Source organism: Lepidochelys kempii, chromosome 19, assembly GCF_965140265.1.
Source record: "Lepidochelys kempii isolate rLepKem1 chromosome 19, rLepKem1.hap2, whole genome shotgun sequence".
Classification (NCBI taxonomy): Eukaryota; Metazoa; Chordata; order Testudines; family Cheloniidae; genus Lepidochelys; species Lepidochelys kempii.
The window spans coordinates 3,290,801-3,316,914 of record NC_133274.1 but is presented as its reverse complement, the minus strand read 5'-3'; the positions used below and the strand labels follow the sequence as shown (position 1 = coordinate 3,316,914).

The following is a 26,114-nucleotide window of genomic DNA, read 5'->3' as shown; positions in this document are numbered from 1 at the left end:
TGAAAGAGAGAGGGAAAGATCTCCACGTCTCGCACTCTCCTTCCCTGCAGTGTCGGCGACCGCCTTCTACAAAGCCCAGCCCGTGATTGAGTTCATGTGCGAAGTGCTGGATATCCGGAACATCGACGAGCAGCCAAAGCCCCTGACGGACTCGCAGAGGGTGCGCTTCACCAAGGAGATCAAAGGTAAAGAGATGGGGCACTCTGGCGGCAAGGGCGTGTGCAGTGTCTCATGTCCTGTGGGTGGATGGGAGGGTGTTGAGATCCCAGGGTACAGAGCAACTTTCTGCCTACTATAGCCTTATGGTGAAGACTCTGACCTGGAACATGGGAGACCTGGGTTCTAATCCCAGCTCTGCCTCAATCGCCTTGCAAACTTGGGGAATTCACTTTAACCCTTCCCCCGCCATCTGTAAAACAGGGAGGATTGATGAGGGTTTTGCAGATGCACTCTTTAACCCTTAGCACCCTGGCATCTTCCTCATTGGCAGACAAACATGTACTTCAGAGGGCATGTTTGTAGATAGGCCAAGTCTCCAAAGGGTTAACGATTTAATTAAAGCACATGTGGAGTAGACAGGAAGCTGGTCAGTGAAATGCTTGGTGGAGTTCCTGACATTGATCAGAGATTTGCTGTCTCTCTCTCTTGCATTAGGTTTGAAAGTAGAGGTGACCCACTGTGGGCAGATGAAGAGGAAATACCGAGTGTGTAATGTTACCAGGCGACCAGCCAGTCACCAGACGTAAGGCGGGGGGGAATGCCCTTGGAAAAATCTGAGCCATTCTCTTAGTTATTTAGCAGCTGCTGGTAGCATTAGTGAGATACAAAAGGCAAACTCTATAGCATGTGACGGTAAAGGGAGCTCTGGTGTTCAGTTCTCTGCAGATGTGCTGCACAGAGGGACTTACATGGCTGCATGTAGTGTGCTATAAATGACAGGAGCAGGATGCAGAGGAGGAGTGGGAGCTGAGAGGAGGTTCTTATGATGTTAGGAGGCATGCAGCAGACTGCATGAGTTAACTCGCTGTCAACCTGCCCAGTTTGCATCTCTTTGAATTCGGCTTTGTACTTGGTCAAAAATAGACACTGGAGAACAGAAGGTTTAATCAGGAGGTAAATTAATCCCTTAAATTATTTGTGTGTGCCCATAAGCATGCGAGGGAGTTGCACACAAGTAGAGACAGTTCCTTCCTCAAAGAGCCTTTCTAGGACTCCCCGGTAACCTGTAAAATGCACCAGGAGACACTTGCAGAAGTCCAGGATTGCTACAGATCCTCGGATGTGGGAGCTGTGGATTGGGAATTGGCAGTGAATGAGCTGTGGCTGGTCCAGGTTTCTGTGTGTGATGTGTTAAATGGGAATTGTACCAGCCTTTTGGTTGCCACTTTCTCCAGGGTGTCCCCTGCACTGTAGCTAGAGCTGCTCAAAATATTTTTGTTTAAACATTTTGTGATGAAAATATAAACTGATTTATTTGGGTAGATCTTTGTGGTTTTCGAAAACTGAAATCTGTTCACCGGAATGATGTTTGAAAACCAAAACTTAAAAAACATTGGAAACATTGGTGGGAAAAACACTTATTTCACGATTGCCTCTGAAAAATAATTAGCATTTTTGGGCCAGCCCTTGTTATAGTTCTGATGCCATGGGGCTGTTTCTGAAACTTGTTGGGCTCACCAGTAAATTGGAAACATCCCAGGTAAATATGTGGGAAGAACAGATCCAAGTGCAGGCAGTGGCTCCTTGGAGGGGTTGGAGTTTGTTCCCCAGCAGATCTCTCCTGTGCCTCCCTTTTAGCTCAGGGAATCCCTTTCTGGACACTTGCCTCCTGGGCCAAGCATTGCTGCATGCGTTCCTTCTGCACCCGCTGTAGAGTGCAATTCAGAGTGCTTTACTTCCCCAGCACTGAGTGCTCCCATCTGCCTCCCCCTGTTCCTTTAGTATCCTTAATTCCAAAACCCCTTCCAGGGACTTTCATTTGAAATTTTGACCAAGGAAGTCTTGGGCACAGTCAGTAGTGAAATAATGTGATGTCTCCTCAGGGGCATTTGTAGCTTGTTTGGCTTTCTAATTATGACCCCATTAAGAATGTCGGGGTGTCTCCGGGTTCTCCAGAAGCTCTTTATGGAGTTGGGAAACGACTGGTGCAGGTGGAGTTTGTGTGTCCTGGATTCCTGCCATTGGTCAGGCAGCATCATTTAATTCTGTGCAGCTTAGCAGCACGAGTTAATTCTCCGCTGGTTCTGAAGTGTCACACCTCCCCATACCCCTTTAGCACTTCAAGAGCCACTGTCCTGTTGCAAGAAGGGATAAATTGGTGACTTTCCTCTTGAGCCCAGCTGTGCTGCTGCAGAGGGCAACCGAGCGAATATAAATCCCTGTAGCCATCAATTTGTGTACCCAGCAATATTATGTGCAGTGTGTTCTGTAAGAAAATGATTTCCCTGATTAGCTTGTGAAATCAGTGCTTGATCTGTGGACCTCAGAGCAACCCAAGGGTCAGGATATTCCTGTGCAGACTTGCTGTGCAGCCATCTCTTTGCTTTCTCTCTCCCTCATTTGTAATTGGGGTATGTGTGCCCTGCATGCGCAGGTGCTTTGGACGCTGCTCTGTTCCCTCACACCAAGCAGAAGAGTATGTGCTCTGGTTTGGGAAGTGTGTAGGATTTCTTGTTTAAGTTGATGCATCCTGAGCATCCCCCTCATCTGCCAGGTTCCCCCTGCAGCTGGAGAGTGGCCAGACAGTGGAGTGTACAGTGGCTCAGTACTTCAAGCAGAAATACAACCTGCAGCTGAAATACCCCCACCTGCCATGTCTGCAGGTCGGCCAGGAACAGAAGCACACATATCTGCCCTTGGAGGTGAGTTCGAAGTCACTACTAAACGGGGCTGCCAAGGCCTAAAGTTTTCTCCCAGCCTCCTTGCTCCTTGGCCTCTGCTGAGGCTGCCCACAGGGAGACCAGTTCCATGTGACTGTTGTTTGGGAGGGGTGGGGAGACTGCAATGTGCTCGTCAATCTGCCGTCCTTCCCCCTTAGTCCAACCTGGGCTGGACTTGAACTGGTAACTTGGAAGTGAAGGTACCAACCCCTCGGTGCACTGGCTGGCTTGCAGAGATGCACGGTGAGCAGGGAGTGAATGTTTTGCACCTCAAAGAAGCAAAAGAACCTGGCCCATGTCCTAGAGTGTGTGGCCAGAGAAGACCACCAGATCTAGTCTGACCTCCTGTGTGTCATCAGCACCCGCATGCCAAGCCTAACCACCAACATTAGACCAGAGCATTACAGCCCTCTGGACAGTAAACCGCTGTGCGCCGCAGGGAGAGAGCAGGAGGGGCTGAGGCTAAGGGGAGCCCCCCGATTGGGTCTAAAGGGAGCTGCTTTCAGGAAGCAAGGACTGCAGAGTACCTCAGCAGAGCAGTGTTACTGAGAGAGCTCCTCCCAGCAAAGTCTCCTGGTGCAGGAATTGAACCCGTGGCTCTGTTCCATATAGGGCTGTGACAGGCTCATCAACTTCTGTCTGTGGCCCAGATACCACTAGAGGGGGCCAGAGCACCACATAGAACGGGTAGGTTACAGGTGCTCAAGGCAGCTAACCATGTAGGTCTTCTAACATGCTTCTGGCTGCTGCCTCCCGCTCTCTGCCCTACCCTGTAGGTATGTAACATTGTGGCAGGCCAGCGGTGCATCAAGAAGCTAACGGACAATCAGACGTCAACCATGATAAAAGCAACAGCGAGATCTGCCCCGGATAGACAAGAGGAAATCAGTCGACTGGTATGTGGCACTTGTCCCTGTCCTCTGGGAGGAGGTTTTGGGGGGGGGGGAAGAGGAGCATCCTCCCCAAGAACCATGCGGGACTCTGAGCCGCATGGCAGCTGACTGTCACATGGTATATGTCACACTTACTACAGAACTGCTGTAGTAAGTCATGCTTCACTCGCTTGTATGGCGCATGCAATCGGCCATTCTGCTGTTACTGGGGAGTGCTATGAGCCATTCAGGAGAGCGTAGTGAGGATAATGATCTGATTAGTCTAATGCCATACGGTACTAGAAGTCCCCTTTCATAAGCCTATGTATTTATATACAAATAAAAACTCTCACAAATAAAGTCAGCTCCCTCTGTGGCCATGCAAACTTGACGTGCACAGTGCAGGAACCTTGCTATTGGCGGAATCCCAACCCAAAGAGCTAGAGCGAAAACTAGAATCAAAGACTAGAGAAATAAACCTGACCCCTGAGAACCCATGGGGCAGGGATCATTAATGGGATCCAGTAGGACCTTCTACCACTAGGAAAACTTCTCGCCAGCCCTTCAGGGGACATGCTACTCATGGCACTCATCCGGCTGCCCTAATGCTCTGCAGCTGCCTGGGGAAGCTCTTGGGGAAAATCAGGGAGTACTAGGAGACTGGAGACTCCTCTTTGCCCAGATGGCTGGTGGTGAGGGGTTGGTAGTTAGTACGTTACTCTAACATAGGTTTCTGGGCTCCAGAAGCCAGAGATGTTTGATTTTTCTACTGGTATACTTACTACGGGTTTCTTGACACTCTGAATCTCTGCTGTGAAGCTTTAATTCTTAGGAATAAACTCTGGTCTCAGCTGCACTGGTGTAAACCCAGAGTTAGCTCCACTGGGGGGGGGCAGTTTTGAGAGCAGAGTTTGGCCCTTAATTTTAAAATCCCTGCCATGTCGATGTCAACAGAGAATTAGAATGGTGCCTGTTACCTTCAGCCTGTCCCAGATCCGGATGGAAGTCGTCACCTTCCTGCACCTCACAGTGCAGGCATCTCTGACTAGCAGCATCTGCTTTGCCCATTCTACTCTTAATGGGTCAGTTTGGTCATTGCCCAAGGCTGCAAACCAGCTCTGAGCTACTGCTCGGGTTTCATGCCACCACTGCTTTGCCCATACGTTGGCCAAGGAGACCACACCATTTACTGAGCAGCATAAGGAACTGAAGTGGTATCTTTCCCCCAGATGAAGAATGCCAGTTACAACCTGGATCCGTACATACAGGAGTTTGGGATAAAGGTGAAGGACGACATGACAGAAGTGACGGGGAGGGTCCTTCCAGCACCAATCTTGCAGTATGGAGGCCGGGTAAGCCGGAGTGTGTTGTCGCTCAGACACCTGTCTGTTTTCATACCGAAGGCGACGTCATTACATTGCAATCTGGGGCTTGGGAAGTTCAACAGCCTGCAGTTCTCTGCCCAAAACAGAACAGACTCAAATGTTCAGTTTGTGCCTGAAGGCTGGGATTTCCACAGGAGACTTGGGGAGTTAAATAATAAATCCCTTTGATAGTCCCAGCCTATATCATCTAAAGAGAGGGCCCCTATTTAAGGGAGGACAGAGAATTTCTTGCAACGGGGACTTTTAAGAGGTGCAGATTGGGTCTGCAGTTTTCTTTTCTATTAACTTCTTTTGGAATAGAGTATTTCCCTAACTGGGCATTAATGCTGCTTTAATCAGGGCTGGGTAGAGCCCAGTGGCATGGAGGGGCATGTGGGGCTGGGTGGCCCAGCGGGTGGATTCTTTGGCCTTTCACCTCTGCAGATCTTGATTCAAATCTGACATTTATTTTTGTGCCCAGTGGGTCTCCCAAACCCATTTCATGTGGGCCACTGGAGCCAATACTGAGACCACCAAAGCCATATCACATGGGGCCACTCAGCAGTCAGATGGGACAGCTCTGGATCATGACCAGCCCAGGTTGGGTTAGAACCAGTCATCTGAAGAGGGAAGATTCTGTGTAGCAATACCAAGCCTCTGAGCAGCACGTTTAAACCCCACAGCCTGTGAAGGGGGGGTGGGGGGGTGTCTGAGGGATTTCTGCAGTTAGATTGTTGTCCTGCATCCAAGGAATGTAGTGGGGTGGGAGTGGAGAAACGATCGTTGCAACATGATTGCATGGATCATTTTATCCAGGTATGTTCCTGGCCCTCGCAGCTGTGGGATCTGGGAGCACCTTCCATTACGCTCCAGATGACCTTGCTCTCTTCCCCAGTTTGATCTCCCATGTAAAAAGGGGCTTTTAGCAAGGAAATTGCCAGGCAGGTTGGACTCTGTGGGGGTGACCTCTGTCCGATTACTTGCCTTGCAGAACCGAGCGATCGCCACTCCCAACCAGGGTGTGTGGGATATGCGGGGGAAGCAGTTCTACAACGGGATCGAGATCAAAGTCTGGGCTATCGCCTGCTTTGCCCCCCAGAAGCAGTGTCGAGAGGAGGTGCTGAAGTAAGGAATTGGGCAGCCTGCAGTGGGGGCTGGGGGAAGAGCAGGGGCTGAGATGAGTCTGGCATCTGAGTGCCCCATACTGAAACATCTGCTTGGCTTTTTTAAACGGCAGCTTTGTGTAAAGAGCTGGAAGCTCTTTTAAGTGTAATGTTGTTCTCCACTGACACCCCCTCAGAGGCCCGGAAATGTATGACGTTTTTGTCACCCTCTGTCTGGCAAACATGAGTTTATTTCCCCCGTTTCAGATTTACGCTGGAATTTAATATAGAGTCTTGGTTTCCTTTATTAGATCTGCACCCTCCCACATCTCAGACTCTGATTCTGGTTCCCAGGAGCTCCCTCTGCTGTCTCCACCCACGCATAAACACTAAACATGGTTTGTCTGCTCTGTGCCCTACAGAGTAAGAGGCTAAGGTGGCTGCTTCTGGCTTTCTCTTCAAATGGGAGAAGCAAACTTAAATTTAAAAGGCAGAGAACTTTCCTTACTCTTAAGGGCGTTCAACCCTTTGGTGGTGGTGGTTGGAGGAGCATGTGTCTCATGCATGGCTATGCTGGCAATGGTACCCTACCTCTGGTGTATTACCGAGCAGTCAGATGGCTCGAACAGCCTATCCATTGACTGACAGCCACTTAACTCTTGTCCTTGGGAAAGGCTTTTATAGATGAACCTGGGTTTTGTCCTCTGTTAAACAACGGAGAGGAGCTGAGGCGTGGGAGAGGCTGCTTGGTGTCTGGCAATGTTACCCCTGACTTTGGATCTTAAACTCTCAGCAAACCCACAGATGAATCAAATCCTCTTCTGGGTAGTGTTGCTCCCATCCCCCCTGTGTATTTGCCTCTGGCCTCACTTGCACTTAAACTCCTTGCACTGTTTAGTCATAGATGAGACACGGCTACTGGGTGGGACAATTGGGGTATTTCTGAATAGGTTTATTGGGGACACTTGGCTACTTGAGTTGCAGCTAGTCGAAGGGAAGTTCTGTCTTTTGTGACCTCTCTAAAGAGCAGGTCGAGAGTAGCCATCCTGAGCTTCCAGTCCAGGCTTTTGAGTGTGTCTGCTTCAAACGGAAGATGCCTAAAGCCACTGGATGAGCTGATCACATGCAGAACGCTAACTTCTCCCGAGTTTGGCAACACATGAATGAGTCACATCAGTGCTCCCAAAACTATGGAAACCCACCAGCCTGCAAGGCAAATCTGCTCACCCTCACTTTCCTGTTATATGAATAAAAGTTGCTTGTAACTTCACCCGTCAAAATAAATTCCTCACAGCATGGGCAAGATCTTTGCCAAACTGGATCTGCTCAGCTGTTACACGTGTCAGTCATTCTGTGCTTGGTCACAAGGCATGTTGATTGAGGGCTGGGGAGTGACTCCCTTTCTCCATTCCTCTTGGGATCGGTCAGGCTGCAGTGTCACAGTATCCCGCTAAGTAGTGGGAATGGAATGGGCGCCTTTCCCGTTCCATGCTGCACACGCCAGCTGCTAGCGGCTCTGTGCTCCGTGTTTAGGAGAAACCACATGTGCATAGGGACTGACTTCTCCTTTCCCTCTTGGCACAGGAACTTCACAGACCAGCTGCGCAAGATTTCGAAGGATGCAGGGATGCCGATCCAAGGCCAGCCATGTTTCTGCAAATATGCACAGGGTGCGGACAGCGTGGAGCCAATGTTCCGACACCTTAAAAATACCTACTCCGGGCTCCAGCTCATCATCGTCATCTTGCCAGGGAAAACACCTGTGTATGGTACATCCATGTGGGGAGGGCTGTCATAGAAATTCTTTAGTCTCTTGTGTCAGCTGCTCCGCCCAGAAACCATCCGCTCCCGATTTGAGAACTGATCTTGCAAGCTGCTGATTCCCATCTCGTGCTCTGGAGCCAGGATGAGGGGAGATCCATGCCAATGTTGGTTAGAAATGTTTCATGCTAAAAAGAGAAGGATTCCGATGAAAGCAGCTTCTTGTGGGATTGGGACATCCCCTCAGCAGCATTTGTATCCCAGCCGTGACTGCGTGTTAGCCATTGGGATGACTGACTTAGGAGCATGTGGATTCTCCCTCATTTGACGTCTTTACATCCCAAATTAATGTCTTTCTAAAAGAGGTGCAGTAGCTCCACTAGAAGTTATGGGCTCAATGCAGAAATCGCTGGGTGGGGATCTCTGGCCTCTGCCATGCAGGAGGTCAGACAGGTGGTTCTTAATGGGCCCTTTTGGCCTTAGACTCTATGAATAAGCATGGGATTCAGGAGTGCAGCAACAGCTGACCTGCAGATGGAGATGAAATGCAAAAGGGAGCAATAGAAATGGTGAAAAGCGTCTAGGATTGTTAAGAGCCGCCTGGGAACACGGGTAAAGAGAGCTGCTCCTAGAACAGCCTTTAATCTGTGTCCCGTCTTCCCACTCATGATCTGCCTCTGCATGCAAAGCCTGCCACGTAGAGCCTGTGGCCATAAGGCTTGAAGAGTCTGTGAGCGTTGGTGCTGTACAGGCATTAAATCTCTCAGTTTAACGCTGTGGTGGGGAAGAATTATCCCTGCTCCGCAGATGGGCGCCCTGAGGTGCAGTGAAGTGACTTGCCCGAGGTCTCTCTGTTTGAGCTGGGAGTAGATCCCAGGAGTCCTGACTCGGGGCCCCAGCTCTCCATGTAAATGCACGTACTTTAGGTGCCTTCTTTCCGAGCTGCGGTGTACGCGGCGGCTGCTGTATTAACACTCTACCTCTCTGCTGGCAGCGGAGGTGAAGCGTGTCGGAGACACGCTCCTGGGGATGGCCACGCAGTGCGTTCAGGTCAAGAACGTGGTGAAAACCTCCCCGCAAACCCTGTCCAACCTCTGCCTCAAAATCAACGTCAAGCTGGGTGGGATCAACAACATCCTCGTGCCTCACCAGCGGTATGTACGAGTCCCCTGCCCGCCTTGGGCCCCAGCGACAGTGGGATGGGCTTGCCCCCCATGCCTTGCACATCTTCCCCTCCCCTTTATCCCTGTGGGCTCTTTCCCTCTTAGGCCTTTCTGCCCTGGTGAAGAGGTCAGGAGGGGAGCTGCTGCTGGAGAGTAATGCAGGGCTTTCCTCCCTCGTGTTTCCCAGCACGCCGCTTCTGCTCTGTTCCTGTGGGGCTGGGATCAAGGGACCAAACCAGGGTCCCCAGCAGAGCCTGCTGTGCCAGCCTCTCTCTGTCTGGCCTTACCAGTAGGAGAGCTTGGCAAGTGGCTGTTAAAATCCCCTGTCTGTCTCTGGGATGCGGGGGGGGAGAGGGGCAGGAATGAAATATAGCCCAGGTGCTGCCTTGTATATGAACCTGGAAACTGAGTCAACTGCAGAAATGGCCATGGACACGCCCCCTCCCCCATTGCTAGAGTCACTAGGCAAGTGACCAGCACTGATTGAAACATGTCAAAAAGGCACTGGAACAGATCAGGCCTCAAAAAAAACCTTTCCCACCCCAGAACGAACTCCTCCCTTCCTATCCCCCAGGGAAAAATAGAAGTCTTGCAAAGTATCCTGAAGGTCACTGAATCTAGGCTCCAAATTGAGGCAAGGAAATGAATTGCAAAGCGAAAAGCCCCTCCCTGAGAATGCTCTGCCACCAGTCCTCCCCTGCGAGACACCTGAGCTATGTGCTGCTGCATATGCCACTAGCTAGGCTGTGGCCACCAGTCTAATCTCCTAAGAGTCAAAAGGAGAGAACTTTGAAGCCATGTTCTATGTGAATAAAGAATTCCCACTCTGCAATATAGGCAGCTTGTGCAGCTGGTGAAGAAAGTTAGTACAGGATCTGTTCATAGAATCATAGACTATCAGGGTTGGAAGGGACCTCAGGAGGTCATCTAGTCCAACCCCCTGCTCAAAGCAGGGCCAATCCCCAATTTTTGCCCCAGATCCCTAAATGGCCCCCTCAAGGATTGAACTCACAACCCTGGGTTTAGCAGGCCAATGCTCAAACCACTGAGCTATCCCTCCCCTTCTGTTCTGAAAAGGAATCCCTATTCCTGGCAGGTCCTGAGTCTGTATTTTTCTCTGTCACTTAGATAAATGACTCAGACTAAGGCCCCAGTTACGCAAAGACTTAAGCAGATATGTGACTTCATACATGTGAAACACACGCTTAACTTTACCCAGTGTGTCAAGCTAACCACATGCCTGAGTGTTTACAAGATTGGGGCCTAAATGTTTGGTTTGGGCATGTCACGGTATTTCTTGTTAGTTTGCCCTTGCTCACCCCGGGATCTGGTGCAAAGATGCATCTAAACCCAAACAGCTTAGAAATGTGGCTGATTTGTGACACTTTGGGGGGGCGGGTGCCCCAAGCCAGGGTAGAGAGAGGTTGCAATGCCATGAGCAAAGATCAGTGCAAACCACAGGAAAAGGCAGTGGCTGAGACCTTTTCAGACTAATTCAGAGAGGGGTTTCCTCACCGCAGTCTGCCCTCTCCCTATAGCTCAGTGGCTGCGAATGTGAGTAACCCCAGCGCAGTCGGTGACTCTGACTGGAATAGCGGCAAACCTTTCCCCTGTCTCCTCTCTCCAATCAGCTCGGCGGTCTTTCAGCAGCCAGTGATCTTCCTGGGTGCAGATGTCACTCACCCACCAGCGGGGGATGGGAAGAAGCCTTCCATAACGGCTGTAAGTTGCCTTTCTGGTTGGGAGCGCATCCCCGCTCTGGTGCCCTGGGGGGAGGGTTGGCGTCCGCACGAAGCCGAGGCTGTGCGCTTCGGCTGGACCCTTCATGCCGTCCAGCCAGAGCAGGCTTGCCCAGAATCCTTGAGGCATGTAGACAGAGGCCAGGCTTGTCTCTGCTCCCTGCGAATGTCACTGCTTGGATGGTGGCGGTGCTGAAATGGGCTGAGTCCTGGGGAGGATCTGTGTGGAATTTCTGAGCAAGTGACTGGCCGTGCCCGGCCCCATGGGGATAAACCCCAAGGTTGGTACCCTGGCCGTGGGATTCTCCGGGTGACTGCTATGCAGCACATGGGGCTGCTCGGGGGTCTCGCTGCCCTGCTAGATCTCGGCCCCTCTTCAGGGGCTCGAACGAGGAGTGCTGGGTGTGTGGCAGCATCTCTGGATCGAGGTAATAGTAGCAACCGAAAGCATTACAGTTTGGTTCAATGGCATTCAGCCCTCTCCCTGCCCCCCCACTGCTGCCACTGTCAACATTGTTCTAGCATTCCGGCCCCCGGGCCTCTGGCTCTTGCTGACTGCTCTCCAGGGGAATCCCAGGTGCCAGCTTGGCGCCTGACTGAGCTCCCAGCCTGGGGGAGAGGTGAATGAGCTCTGGCAGCCACCAGCAGCTGGGGCCCGTGTGCCGAGTGCCAGCCAGTGCTAGTGCTGGTGGAGTGAGCAGTGCTGAACCGACAGCCCCAGGGAAGATGCTTCACCCACGTGCCGATACGGAGCAGGGCCGCTTCTAGGTGTTAGCGGGGAGCACAGTCCCACCGTCCCTGGCCAGTGCTTGGCCGCCTGCCAACGAGGGGGGTGGGCGAGCGTTGCTCGGGGTGGTTTTGGGACTCAGACCCTGGCCCCAGACCTCCCCGGTCTTTTCACAGGCAGCCAGCTGGTTAACGGTTTGGGCTTGGTACCACCCTGAGCTGAGTGTGAACTAAAGGTCAGTGCATCCTCTTGACCCTGTGACACATGAGTCTGGTCTCTGCTGTTCCCTGCGGGGCTGGGATGGAAGAATCGAGCTGATCTTTCAGAGACCTGCTAGCTTGCTGCACTAGGTCTCTGGAGATGTCCAAAGGTGGCTTTTCATCCAGGGTAACTGGAGTCCATCCGTGTTCAGAGCAGTCGCCCTATCCCACTTTCCTATGCAGAATGTCGGCGGGGCAGAGAAGCTCCGTGTATCAGCTCTTCAAGGCGGGGAGCTTGTCCTGCTGACTTAGTTGTCCATGAAGTACCCAGTGCATTAACTGTACTAACAAAGGGAAGAGCCGCCCTTCCCCAGAATCACCAGCCCCACTTCATTTCACCCCTGGGCTTGCCTTGCAGATCTGCCGCTCGAGTACAAGCAGGGCTTATGTGGCTGGAGAAGTGAATTTCAGTCGCAGCAAGCTAGGAAGATATTGCCTGTGGAAGAGGAGCAGAGCCCTCTTTTCTACCACCTGCTGAGGAGTCAGCGGTGTTTAATAAAGCGCCTGGGGCGTGGCTTGACCTTGAGCAAGACCTGAAGGAAGGCACCCTCCCTGCCATGCTAGTCACCCCTGGTAGGCCGAGGCAACCAGGGCTGGCCTGGTACGAAGAGAAGATGAAATAATCTGACAGTGCAGCTTGCCCCTTTCTCAGGATTGTAACATAATGCCCACCCAGTGTTTGTTCCAGCTGAGGAAGCTGTGGGGTTCGAGCAGCGCTATTTGTAACTGAGCATGTCAGGGTGTTCGTCATAAACCCTTTGCCCTCCAGGATTCAGAGCTCAGGTTTTCCTTGGCATGTGAAATCATCTTTGGGAGCCTTCCCTCTTCTTAATTAGGAGGAGGCGGGGCAACAAGTGCTTTTGGCCGTTTCTTTGCATTTGTAGGCAGGACCTGGAAGAGTAGAAAAGAAATAGAAGAAATCACTGTGGATGTTGGGCAGACCACTCAGTCCAGTTGTTTCTAATGGTCTTATCTAATCCCTTGACTTAGCTGGAAAACACATCCTGCCTACGAACCCCTTTCCCATCAAATAATTCCCTACTTCTGCGCTTGCCGTTCCCTCCCAACCTGGGGGACAGCGGGGGATATGTGCCCTGAATTGGATTCAGTCTGTTTCAGCAGGATGTGGTGGGTTGGAGGCATGAATCCCAAAACAAGCTCTAGTGTAGCAATGAACATCTATCTCCAGTAGTGGCCTCTTGACACTGGCTACTTTAGGGTCTGAGCCGGAGGCTGGAAGTGTAATTTCCAGGGCAGGTAGACATACCCACGCTAGCTGTGATGGGGCTAAGGTGGAAGTGCCGGGATGGGCTAACCACCCTGCATAGGATCCCATCTGCAAGCCTCGGTACATACTCGGGCGGTTCTTCATGCCTCCACAGCCCTGCGTCTTTTAGTCCACTAGGTTGATCAGAGATAGTGTGGGTGCGTCTTCTCCAGCTGGACATTGCACCTCCTGCTCCAGCTGATTGATGCTGCTGATCCCTACCCAAGTGGTGCAGCCTCAGAGCCTTTGGAAAGAGGGTCAAAAGCTCTTTGGGTGAGAAGTCTTGACGTGGAAGCTGCTCCCTCACGATAGGGGGAGGGAATCGTTCCAGCATAAATGGCAAGGCAGCCTCCCCCCTGTCCCTTTCCGGACAGCTTTGTTCTCTAGTTACAAACTCATCTCCAGTGACTCAGGGCTGCGTTAGTGTCGAGTGCGGCTGCTCTTGGCCTTCCTGCCCCTGACATTTTCAAGGTCTCCTTTTCAGAGCATGTTCTTGCTGAATCCCCTGCCACTCCCGCAGGAACCCCAGGCCAGGACTGCTGCCTAGCAACTGGGGAAAGTGAAGGGTGACTCAGACCCACGTCACTTCCTTAGGAACCAGAAGAGCAGCAAGCAGTGGAGGCAGATTTTGCTGGCTCTCTGAGATGCTCTGTAGTTCTGAGCTTGAGTGGGTGCATTCAATGACCGTTCACCGAGGGTTAGCAGAGTCCAAGCCTGCAGATGCCTTTTAAAAATATTTATCCAGCTAAGAGTTGGTTATTGGGCAGAAGTGCTTCCTTTGGTCATTCCTGGACAGCTCAGAATGCTGCCAGGATGCTCTGATACCATGGTGATGGGCATGGGATAAGGACCTAACTAGAGTCGAGCTCTCAGATGTTCATTAAACAGGAATTTCAATGTAGCCTGACGCAGCAGCATTTCAATAGAGAGCCTGGGTCTGTCTTTCTGGAAATCATTGTCCCCTGGCCCGATAACACAATATGTAGCATTGTGCAGCTTCCCTCAGTGGGTTTCAAAGCACTTTACAAAAGTGGGTAAGTGTCCTTACCTACATTCAGAGGGGGCGGTTTTGTTCCAGCACTTAAAGGCATGGAAATGGGCAACTCTGCCCGACTCAACACACGTCCCCTTTACGCTTGGCCCAGTAAGGGAGGGTGAGGAAGGCTGCCCAGGGAAGAGATGATGGTTACTGCAGGAAGTTCCCGAGTTCCTCAGACTAGCCATCTGCAGGGCTTGATGGTTCTGCAGAGGGTTTTTTTTGTTGCATTGATTTAAACTGGGAATAAGAGGGTGACTATAGTAAATTCACTTGTGGAGGGCCATGTGGAACACAGTCCATGCTGTTCCACTCCCTTATTTCTATTAATGCAACAGGCAAACAGAGCTGTCAGGTGCGCATGCCTAGCAAGGATCTGTGAACTTCTTTTCCTGGGAATGGCATGTTCTCCTTGCTATATGGCTTTGGCAGCAAAGCCTGGGATGGAAGCTCAGGAACCTTTGTCTCCCAGTCCCATGTTCAGTCCAGCCAGCCTTGATGTCCCTCTGAAGAATGCTTTGCAGCCTTGGCTCCATGGTGGGAAGGAGGGGAGGCAGCAGTGATCTGAGATCCCAGTACTGACGTGGACCAGCATCGGGGAATCACAGTTGTTGGTTGTTGGAAGTGGTTCCTTTTGGATATAGGTTCTCTGTATACTCCTCCTTCCATCCCTGAGCTCCAGGAGTAGGGGATGGTGCTCTGACCAAGGGGACTTGGTCATGGGCGTCCCTATTAAGGCAGCATGACAAGCCAGGCATGTCCTTCCCCCTCTCCCTTTTCATTGTAATGGCTCGGCGTGGCCCGTCTGCTTTGTCACTGCAGGTTGTGGGCAGCATGGATGCCCACCCAAGCCGTTACTGTGCCACGGTACGGGTCCAGCGCCCTCGGCAGGAGATCATTGAGGACCTGTCCTACATGGTGAGGGAGCTGCTCATCCAGTTCTACAAGTCCACCCGCTTCAAACCCACCAGGATCATCTTCTACCGGGATGGGGTTCCAGAGGGGCAACTCCCACAGGTAAGGAACCTGTCAGCGGGGCTGGTTGCTGCTTGCACTGCAGTTACACTGGGGCGTCTTGCATACGCTTCCCTGTTAATTTGCTGGCACTCACTCAGAGGAGGAGCTCCAGACTTGCCTCATTCAGATTTCACAGCCCAGGGTTAGTTGTTTGTTACGTGCGTGATATTCTTTTTGTCTGTGTGGAAGGGCAGAGCTAATGCTCTGGCTAGAGCTAGCCATGGCGCTGGGCAAGCTCTGCATGGGCACCTCTGCCAGCTCTTCTCAATCGTAACTGGAGTAGCCTCTGATGCTTGGCGTGCTGGACATCTGTCAGTCTCCGCTCAGACGCAGAGCGGCGGGATGGTTTTGTAGAGCAGAACAGACAGGCTGGGATGAAGTCATTGTATTGGCTTTGGCCTGTCGACTGAGGCTGGATTTGAACTTGGGTCTGTAGAAGTGAAGAGCTCAAGTGCATGGCTGCTGTTACCTACTCTGCATAGAGAAGTGCCCAGGGACTGATGGTGCCTCTTTGTTTTTCGGTGTCCACAGTGCACACTCCTCAGTGAGGAGTCACAGCTGCCAGAAGGGCAGGGAGCAGTGCCTCTCTCACCTCTCCCCACCCCCAAATAATTTTCTAAAGCAGCATTTCTCCCCCTTTTTGATACCAGGATCAGGCTTGCTGTCTCCCTAACCTGTGTCAGGGAGATCTCAGGGACTGGTGCCGGCCCACAGACCGGCCGTTGAGAAACACTGGTCTAAAGGCAACAGATGTCACTGGGTGCACTGGGGATCTGAGGGAGCCTCTGAAATGGTGTTTGTGGGCAGAGCTGCTGAAGAGGGACCCAGGGAGCTCTGGTTTCCCTACTGTGGTTGCTGAATTACACCGGAAAGAAGTCTAGAGAACGAGTTTGAAAAATGAGACCTGCAGTTGTCTAGTTGCCAACAGTCCTAGTTACATGTTTGCTGACAAGAGTAGGGGAAATGATCACAGTATATGAGCTGGGACTTTTTAATATCTGTCCTTGTGAATGAGATACATATGCACTGAGCTCCTTACTTCAGTGCCGTTGGCTGTAAGGCAGCACAGTTCCAAGCTCCCTCTCCCTGCTTGGGTTGGAGAAGGCTAGTGCCAGGGAAGCTAGGCCAATAATATACAGTAAAGGAGCTGCCCCTTGGCAAACTAGCTGCTGCCTTGCCGGCACTGCCATGTAAAGGTGCGGTGGTCCCTGTGTTGGCTCTGTCCAAAGAGTGGAGGGGAAGAGCTGTGTGTTGTCACTCATTCGATACACGGTCTCCTCTAGATTCTTCACTATGAGCTGCTGGCAATCCGAGACGCCTGCATCAAACTGGAGAAGGATTATCAGCCCGGCATCACGTACATAGTTGTCCAGAAACGGCACCACACCCGCCTCTTCTGTGCGGATAAGAACGAAAGGGTGAGGATGTCGAGGCTGGGCGTGGGAGGTAGTCTTGGGGGTGGGGATGATTGATTAGTCACCAGCCCTGTTGAACAGAACCTGCATGGAAAGCGTAGCGTTAACCAACGGAGCAGTCCTGACAGGAGAACCTGCAACCCTCACCCTGGCTGCAGTAGCAAAGTCTCTTGTGCTGGCTTGAGAGGCCAGGCACAGGTCACTTGCATGATGTGCTCCTAGGAGGTGAGTCTCTAGGGATGATGTTTAAAGAGCAAGTGTCAGATTGAAAATATTTTTCAGCATTTCCTCACCTGAGGGGTTAAAATCGCCTAGAGGGTTAAGAGAGAGGGACTGTGGAAACGTGTTTGATCCCTGCTGTTCTCAACATACAAGCAGCAAGATGCAAAAAGCTGGACTTCAGTTTCTCTTCCTAGCTCTCATCCCCTGGCGCTGGCTGCGGTGATGGGGTTCTGAACAGCCGGGGGGGCGTGAGGGGGAGGACATAGGGAAGAGGTTAACTTAAAAAAAAAATCAGGTAACCCTCCTATTGCTAGTAGGGTTCCTAAGTGAAACCCACATTTGGAGCCAAACCGAAGTTGGCAGCGGGCCCATCGGAGGGAAGATATGGGAAAGGGAGGCTTTTGTTGACCTTGGCATAAGAAGGTGTGTGGGTGCATGACAGAGACGCCTGGGTATGGGGTGATTGAAGCTCTCTGCAGAGCCCCTAGAATTTTTGGCCACTGGAAGTCCATTTCTGCAGTAGGAGTGTGCAGACATTGGGGCACTTCTTTCCCCATCTGCTTCCACCTCGTCACCCCTTGCACTATCCTCCAGTGTCGTGTGTGCAGAGAGCACTAGCAAGCCTGCCACCCTCACTGCTCCCTGTGCAGAGGGCCTGATTTTCTCCCATTTCCCACCAGGGGTGGGGACGCAGGAAGCACCTGTCGGGGCACTGCAGAGACCTGTTCTGTAACTGGGAAAGGGGAGTGTGCCAAGGGCCCCTACAGGGCGGAGCTGCTATGGAAGAAACCTGCTGTTGTGGATTCATGGAGAGCAATGGTCCCTGGCTCTTGCTGAGATGAGTGGTCATGCTGGGAACCTGCCAGGCATGAAGCTATTTAACTTTGCACAGAGGGCTTGGGGGAGTATACATCTCGGACAGAGCTGGCGTGGGTGGGGTGTATGGGACAGACCCGGAGCTGTGCCGCTTCAGGTAACCAGAGAATATAATGCTTGGGTCTCTGTTCAATCTCTGCAGATTGGCAAGAGCGGGAACATCCCGGCTGGAACAACTGTGGATACGAACATCACCCACCCGTTCGAGTTTGACTTCTACCTGTGCAGTCATGCAGGCATTCAGGTACTGCGTCCCAAGCCTGAGCGAGGCAACACCATCCAGGGCTTCCTTCTTCGGAGCCTGAGAGATTGTTTGCTGACTCTGCCCAGCATCCTTAGCTGATCAGCTACAGTCTCCCTGCCTTGTCCAGTCCTCCTCATTAAAGATTCCAACCTCCCTTTCCCCGGCATATGGCCGTTAACGCTAGGGCCTGGCCAGATTCCAGTGGGAAGAAATCTGTTGAAATCCCCCTCACCCCCTGTGGCTTCAACTGGTGCAGTGGTGGGGGTGAGGTGGTTCTGTTCTCTCCCCACTTGCTGAGCAGGGTTGCTGTGGGATATTTCTGTAGAGGGGAGGAGGTCCTTACCCATCTCAGGGGAGACTTGCTTAATAGCTCTGTCCATAGAGGCTACCTGTCCTGGGCAGCAAAGGGTGCTCCATTCTTAATTGCTTAGCTTTGTCCTTGGCCTTTGGGGTTTCAGTTTATCCAAGGGGGCAGAATACTGTGTAGCAGCTGGTTTGCAGTAACCTGCAGTTTCTAGTTCTCTCCTTCCTAGGATGTCCTGGGAAACAGGCAGCCCAAAGTGCCAGCCCTGCGGAAAACTCCTCAGCTAGGGTTCTGTGCTTCCCAGGCTCACCTGAGTTCTCTGGCTCTGAATTCCCGCTGATGCTCCTAATTGTCAGGAGGGACCTGGAAACCCATCCTTGCATGGAGCCTGGGCAGGCAAAGTGCCATTCTAGCAGCCGCTGAAGCAGAGTGAGTCTGCTCTGCAGCTGTTTGTAGGGGGCCATGAATATTCTGATGCTGCATTGGCAGCTGAGCGTGCTGCAGGCTGCAGTAACTTCGCCGGTGCTTCCACGAGGGAGGCTTTTTGGCTTCCTTTCTCTCGCTCCAAGGACAGGAGGCTCCTGGCTACTGAGGAGCTGGGAGGAGCCACTGGTCAAACACACTAGCATACAGCTTACGTTGCGAAGGGTCAGGAGGTTATTCCAGCCTGGGCACCATGGCAATGACTTGCCACCAATGCACTGGCTCTGTGTGGTGGGGAAGGACTGGCCAGCTGCAGTTAGTCCTTTGCATTTAGCTTTCTTCACCCAACCATCACCAAGCACTTCACTGCCTCTGAAGACTGCTGACTCTCCAGCCCGTGAGTAGGGAAGCAAATATTACAGATGGGGCTGAACTTAAGCCACAAAGGGTTAACTGCCTTGGTCCAGACACTGGAAGTCTCAGGGACAGAACACAGGAGCCCCGACTCCCCTTGGCTTGATCTAACTCCTAGTCTACATTGCTTTCTCTTCTTTAGCAAGATGATACACAGAAGCTCTGCCAGGTCTGTAAAGAGAGAGCTGATACTGGGGCATCTGCTTCCCCAGCTGTTTTGTCAGCTCTGCAGCTTGTTCCCATGCAGAAAGCATCTTTCCGTGCAGCCTTTGGATCTGTCTCTCCTGCTCAGACTTTTGGCCAGGGTCCCAGTTAGATCAGGTGGGTGGGAGTGCACGTGTATGTCCTTTCAGCGGCCCACTTCTGGCTCTGATCACGAGACACACTCAGATGGCATCTCCAACTCCTCCCCCTCTCCTCCTTCCCAGGGTACGAGCAGACCTTCCCATTACTACGTCCTCTGGGACGACAACCGGTTTACAGCAGACGAGCTGCAGATCCTCACGTACCAGCTCTGCCACACCTACGTGCGCTGCACCCGCTCAGTCTCCATCCCAGCACCAGCATATTATGCCAGATTGGTGGCATTCAGGGCACGGTACCACCTAGTGGACAAAGAGCACGACAGGTGAGTGGTGCCGCTGCACAGAGGCGCTCCCGGGCTGCATGGCACCATCTTCGCTGTCTGCCAGGTGTCCTCTCGAGCAGCGCTCCCCCACTATCTGATGTGGGGGACCGGCAGTTTTTTTCCCCAACGTGTGCGAAGACCGGCAGCCGATGGCTCGTGGACCAGCACTGGTCCGTGGACCACCACTTTGAGCGGCACTGCTCTAGAGGACCCCTCCAGGGTAGGAAGTGTGGGGAGGGGCAGGAGAAGAGTGCGGCGGTAATAGGTTCATGCCCGTGCTAGGACAGGCAGCCAGCTGGTCTTTGGGTCTTAGCACATGTAGACTGGGGCTGTACTGTTTTTGCTCTGCAGCAGACCTAGGGAGCAGTTCTGGGCTGTGCACAGAGCTCTCAGCCCCAGGACGGGGTGCTAAAATGGCTTTAAGTCTTCCTTTGTGCCATCCTGATCCTGGGCTGCTCGGAGGGTTGGAGTGGCTGCCAGCTGAATCTAGACAGCCCTGGGGGCCTGTCAGAGTTACCTCAGCCTTCCTGCTCTGCCCTGGGGGCTTCTGTGCTGCATGAGGTGGGCTCGCCCCTTGACAGGTTCTCAACGCTCCCACAGTGCACACGCTAAATGATCCAATTGTGTGTTTTGCACTTTCAGCGGAGAGGGCAGCCATATATCTGGACAGAGCAATGGCAGAGACCCGCAGGCGCTGGCAAAGGCTGTGCAAGTTCATCAGGACACTTTACGTACCATGTACTTTGCTTGAAAGCCTAACTTTTCTTACCTCACTCAAGAAAGCTTTCAGATTTGTAGGAGCCATACAAAAAAGGAAGCATTGAGACACCTTGTTTGTTCCAATGAGAATCACTGCAGGGCAGGCAGCGTCGCTTGAGGCAGGAGACCAACACCATGTGCAGGAGAGACACCAGACACCTTCATAGTATGGGAAGAGACTGATTATTTTTCTGGTTTTGCAAATCTCCACCTCCAATGAAGGTGTTTAAAGAAGGGATAAAACAGAAACAGGTTTTAATTTTAAAACGCAATACACTATAGACTTCTGACTGCAAAACAAAGGAATTGGTCCTCCATTGCCAAACAGATGCTGGTTGGTATTTTGGGGGTGGGGTGGGGGGATTTTTAGAGCCTTAAACAGAAGACTAGATTTATAAACTAATATTTTAGGATACAAGATGCTTTAATGGGTGAAGGAAAAAAACTAGTTTATAGAAAAATTCTAACACTAACATTTCCCCCCCCCATGTAACGTAAGGCACCCTAGCACTTAGCTCAGAACTGATGAAATCTGTCTTCCTTATGTTAAAAGCTAGTTAGCTGCTGCCATTTGAAGCAACAGTCACAGACTTTTCCTTGGGTGAGTGCCTTACTACGATGCTGCAAAATTTCAACGTTTTTATCTTGTAAGGAAAAAACTAGGAATCTTGTCTTGGTGGTGGTCCATCTTTCCATCTGAAGGAGTTAATTTTATATTCATAAAGTTACAGGTGGTGTTAGATCACAACCTCACAATGGTTAAACTCCATTGAAAGACGTGCACTTTCATATAGGACAAGTTTAATAGCTGCTGACCCGTTTTTGTTTCCAGCACACTATTTTGTTATTTAAAACTGCATTTCTGACAAATGGGGGCATTCATCCCATGAGGACAGAAATCTCCAGATTAGTTTTTTTTTCTGAATTTCTACAATGATGGACACATCGGGATTTTTTTTACTAAGCATTATTTTTATATGATACGAAGTCTGTTGCCAAAATTCACAAGTCATTAACATTGTCAGTTTACATCCCTGCACTTCCTGAGACTGTATGTTCATGCCAGAAATTTATAGTATTTCCTGTCCAATGAGTGCATTACTAACTGCAGTCCATGCAGCGTTGGGGTATTCTTTTGTAATGTTCTTGTGTATCTCCCATGTGTCGTGTATATCCATCACATCTTTATAGGCTGTTTGTTTTCTAAATTACTACCTGCCCGACTCCAGCATGTTCAAACTGTCGTGGTAGTTTCCGCTGCTAGGTATTACTGCTCTTCGTACCACAGATGTTATTGGTTTCATGCACGGGGATTTTAAAATCTGAAATGCTGCCAGATTGTTCATCATTCTGAAGAATGAAATGCGTTTTACTGTCACTGGGAATTTCCTACTGATTTGTGCTCATAAAAGGAAAAAGCATGGGGTTCCCCTCCCTGCCCCTCCCCCCAACAGTAACACGCTGATGGTATTTTAAACTCCTTTTGCTCTGTGGAATGACCCTTCTGCACGGAAAGCTGCGGTAGCTACTCACTAGTTATAATAAATGGGCAGGTTATCCCAGTTTAATATTTAAGCATGCACCACAGATTTCCTTCAGGAGAAGGAATGCTTTGTCCATCCAGTTCCTGGACTGACAAGGGGAGCAGCTCTTATGATTTTACTGCCAAAGCAAACCAGTTTTAAAAGCCTAGCAACCCCTGTGCTCCACCAATACCCATTGCTATAAGCACATTTTATTTCATACCTTCTGATATTTAAACTTGCCTTGCTAGTAGTTCATAAAATCAATTTAGATCACGTTCACCATCACACTCTATTCTAATACAATAAATTATTTGTACTCTTCCCCCCTTCACACATTGGGCACCATGTTTGTTATGAGTTAAAAGATCCGTATGCTATGCAAACTAACTGTTGAGCCCACCAGTGCCACATTGTGTGAAGAACCTAAATCTAGAACAGTTGTGCTTTTCAAGACTTGAGTGTTTGGATCATAGTCTCCTTTCCACCTTGTATCAAACTCTGCTTCTGTTTGTTTGCACAGGGCAGAGGCAGGAGGCTGGGTGGTGGTCATGGTTGGTTGGATACCCAACTCTCAAGCGGGGGTTAGAGAGTAGGGAATACATCAACACTAAGTGAGAAGCCTACATTCCTTTATAGAAGTGCCTGCATGGTGACACGAAGTCAGCACCCCTCGACTCCATTCCCAGAACTCCGCTTGGTATTCATTGAAAGGATGATCCCAGAGGGGAGAAACCCACCCAGTCTTGTAGTGTAGAAAGCTCCTAATTAAGGATAAAAATTGGGTTTCAGTTTAGGTCACACATTGTTGTGTGTCTTTCCACATGTTCTCCACATCTGTGCTTAGGTTGAGGTTCTCTTTGAAACTCAGTTCATTCACCAGCATTACAAGTGAACGTACCTTGCTGCTGTTGTAAGGTCAAAGGATTTATTTTTTGTTACTGTTTTAGTTGGGTCTGGAATGCTGAAATGTCTTTTAGTAGCTGTGGCCTAGCACGTGCCATTTTAACCATTTGAAGGGAGTGTGTGGGGGCATTTACAGAAACTGCCTGTTGCTCTGTAAACATTTTTTAACTAAGACTTGAAATGTAACATGGACCTTAAGATTTGCACTCATTTGTAAGGTGGCTGTTCATAGAGAACTGTGAATGAAGACACACCGATGAGGACCTGGTTTTAACAACTTATAACTACACAAAAGCTTCATAGCTCGTGAAGTGCTCCACTGAAAACTTTGCAGATCATGTTCTGCCCTTATCTCACCCCATGCACATTGGATTTTAAACCAATAAAAAAATGAAATAAATTTTGTAGTTGCTTTGCCCTCTGAACCATGTTTCCATTTCCAAGACATTTCAATGGGTTAGATTTACCCGCATGTTATGTATATTGGATTATGCACTGTACCTTTAACATGGCTTCAGTATTCTGTATTTCTACCCTTTTCGCGTCTGAAGTATAAAGAAGTAACTGCATGTCGGGGTGCTGTGTGTTTTACTGCCCAGGGCAGATAGGTGTTAACCCATATACATATCACGATTTATAGTTAGGTACAAATCCCATGTAAGCAACTCAGACAGCTCCTGTGACTTTCTGAATATGCACACGTCCCTTGTACAACTGGAAACATTGCCAAGTGCTTGCAGTTCTGTGGGAGATGGAATAACTTCAATTTAACTGTCAGTTGCTTAATGAGCTTGTTTACATTATGCTTATATCTGAACAACTAGGGGTGTCCGAGGGCAGAACATACCTCAAAAGAACTTGGAGGAGGACAGAGAGGGTGTTCTGATATTTGCAAGTCTGAGATGCTCTGATACTTAGTATTGAAAAGCTTGAACCTTTATAAGCTCAAGTGTTCAACACTGCAAAAATGAAGTTTTCTTTTTAGAAAATTAGTGCAAATAGAAGAATGGGTTGATCCTTTTGGGGAGGGGAATCGAGACAGCAGAACAGCAATAAAAAAGTGAAATACATATCTTGTGCTTGTGATTTGCACTTCAAAATATTTGTGAAAGAAAACTGTTGGGGACTCCAGTGCTTTTGTGTTCAGTTTCTAACCCCTTTTGTACCTCCTTATTCAAGCAATTGTTGAACTGTACATAGATGTTCACGAGACACTCTGTTTGCTTTGTTTTTTTCTTTTCCTTGTGTTTGTGTGTTTGCTTTCGATTGAACTTCGTGTGGTCCGTTTGTTGAATAGACATGAGCAGCTGATGTACAGTACTTATTAAAAAAACAAGCAGCAGCACAACTTACTTTGTAAAGAAAATAATGGCTTCTATTTTAAAGGTTGAATATCAATTTTTGTATGAGGGGAATTAAGATTGGTAAAGAGTAATGATATCCTTGGATTAGGCCAAAAGAAAATACATAACCAGCTCTTTATTTAAAAAAAATAAATGAATTAAAGAGTTCCAGAACACCGTATTTATATTTTGCTTTATTGCTTCTGTGGATTTTTTGCCTTGGTTCTGATTTATGCTTGCAATTTTAACTTTGCAGTCCCCAGTGTCTGATTCTGTAACTGCTGGCAGGAGACCTAATAAATAAAAGCAATGTTGTTATGTTGGGGTGACACTTCTGAGTCAGATGCAGGGAGAACCCCCTGGGGAAAACCACATATACAAAGTGATAGAAGCATAATCGAGAAGGGCTCAGGTACAAACAAAAACACTCAGCTGTACTTGGATTACATCAAATACTGCAGGGGTAACAAGTCTCCTTGGTTTCCAGCCTGTTTTAATTTCATGAGAGGAAAACAGTGCAAATAGTTCTCTTAAAATTTCCTGGAACGTGGTAACTAATCCAAGTTTATTAATAAAGAAGTGTCCTCTCTCTGGGGCAATGCTGACTCCAGTTGGACTTAAACTCCTAGGTTATTAGACATCAAACAGCAGTATACGTTTTTGGAAAGGTAACTTGTTCCAGAATTCTTATTTGGCTTGTGATCCCAATACGTTAATGGTTTCCAGACAGGTAATATGTAGGCAAATACATGTTCTGTAGATTTTGTTATGACTTTAATTACAAAACCCAATTTGGGAATACTATAATATTTAAATATTAAGTTGAATATATTTGTTCCTTGGCTTAGAAATTCCCTTCCATTTGTGTAATTTACATCTTCCTGCCGATTTTTTTTTATTTCTTGTACTGTTACAAACTGTAAGTTCCAGAAGGTGTACAGTGAAACCACATTGTCCAGCCAGATAGAACAGGGCCACACATCTTACTTGGGCAAACAAAGTTTTGGTAGAGGGGAGACCTTCAATTTAAGTATGCAGGTAAGACAGAAATTAGCTGCACTGCATTCTATACACTAGATTTTTTTTATCCCACATCACTGGCTTCAAGCTGCTTTAACAACTGATTTCAGGCTTCCTGTGGGTTTCTATGTGTAATCTCATTCTCTAGATTTGTGCCATTTCATAATATTTAGCACTTTCCATTTTCAGAATTCTTTATGAACTACTTAATCCCCTCAACAGCCAAGGGCAATGCACCTTAGTGCTTGGGGTCTGTGAAAGTAGGTAGTTTATCTCTTAATGAGGCACTCGGCGCTAGTTGTGGTTTGCCCTGTCTATAAGTATTGACATAACTTTTAAAACCGAATTTAGTGGGTGAGCTGTAATTGTGACTTCTTGAATAACGTAAGGCCCTTTCTAAAATAAGGTGTTTGATTGCTAATAACCACACAAGCAATTACTTGCTAACTGTCAAGCCGTAGCATAGGGAACAGTTGCTTTACAGTGTATTTTTGAGTGGATGCCTCTGAAGTACTCATACAAATCTTTGTCCTGCTACTTCCATGTGCTGTATCTATTTTACTAAACCATAATCCAAAGTACGTGTTTATCTTGCAATTTCAAAAGGACTATTCATGAGATTAAGGTTTGCAGGTGTGGGTCCTGTTTAGACGGATGGGTCTAAAGTACTGAAAAAATGGACTGGACACATGCCAGTTTCCAAGTGGTAGTTAGCATCTGCTATTCTTAATCCTTGAGACCCTGGTTTGCATTCTGAACTAACCAGCAGTGAGATTAAAGGCCTGGGCTACATATTAAAAAATAAATCAGGTATTTATTTAATTTATTTAATAAACCAGAAACACACCA

The 26,114-nt window shown here is 49.4% G+C and overlaps 1 protein-coding gene across 3 annotated transcripts in view; it reads left to right on the top strand.

Moving 5' to 3' along the window:
* LOC140900526 (protein argonaute-1) overlaps positions 1 to 24,430 on the top strand; it is a 47,937-nt gene extending 23,507 nt beyond the window's left edge. For all 3 annotated transcript variants that reach the window (XM_073317939.1, XM_073317940.1, XM_073317941.1), the window contains 14 exons: positions 51 to 185; positions 655 to 742; positions 2,714 to 2,861; positions 3,656 to 3,775; positions 4,981 to 5,103; positions 6,107 to 6,240; positions 7,803 to 7,987; positions 8,974 to 9,133; positions 10,774 to 10,864; positions 14,994 to 15,188; positions 16,472 to 16,606; positions 17,844 to 17,945; positions 19,515 to 19,714; positions 20,357 to 24,430. In XM_073317939.1, the coding sequence (XP_073174040.1) occupies positions 51 to 185; positions 655 to 742; positions 2,714 to 2,861; positions 3,656 to 3,775; positions 4,981 to 5,103; positions 6,107 to 6,240; positions 7,803 to 7,987; positions 8,974 to 9,133; positions 10,774 to 10,864; positions 14,994 to 15,188; positions 16,472 to 16,606; positions 17,844 to 17,945; positions 19,515 to 19,714; positions 20,357 to 20,465 (1,925 nt within the window). In that variant the 3' untranslated portion in view covers positions 20,466 to 24,430. The remainder of the gene's footprint in view (positions 1 to 50; positions 186 to 654; positions 743 to 2,713; positions 2,862 to 3,655; positions 3,776 to 4,980; positions 5,104 to 6,106; positions 6,241 to 7,802; positions 7,988 to 8,973; positions 9,134 to 10,773; positions 10,865 to 14,993; positions 15,189 to 16,471; positions 16,607 to 17,843; positions 17,946 to 19,514; positions 19,715 to 20,356) is intronic.
* Positions 24,431 to 26,114: the final 1,684 nt, after the last annotated feature.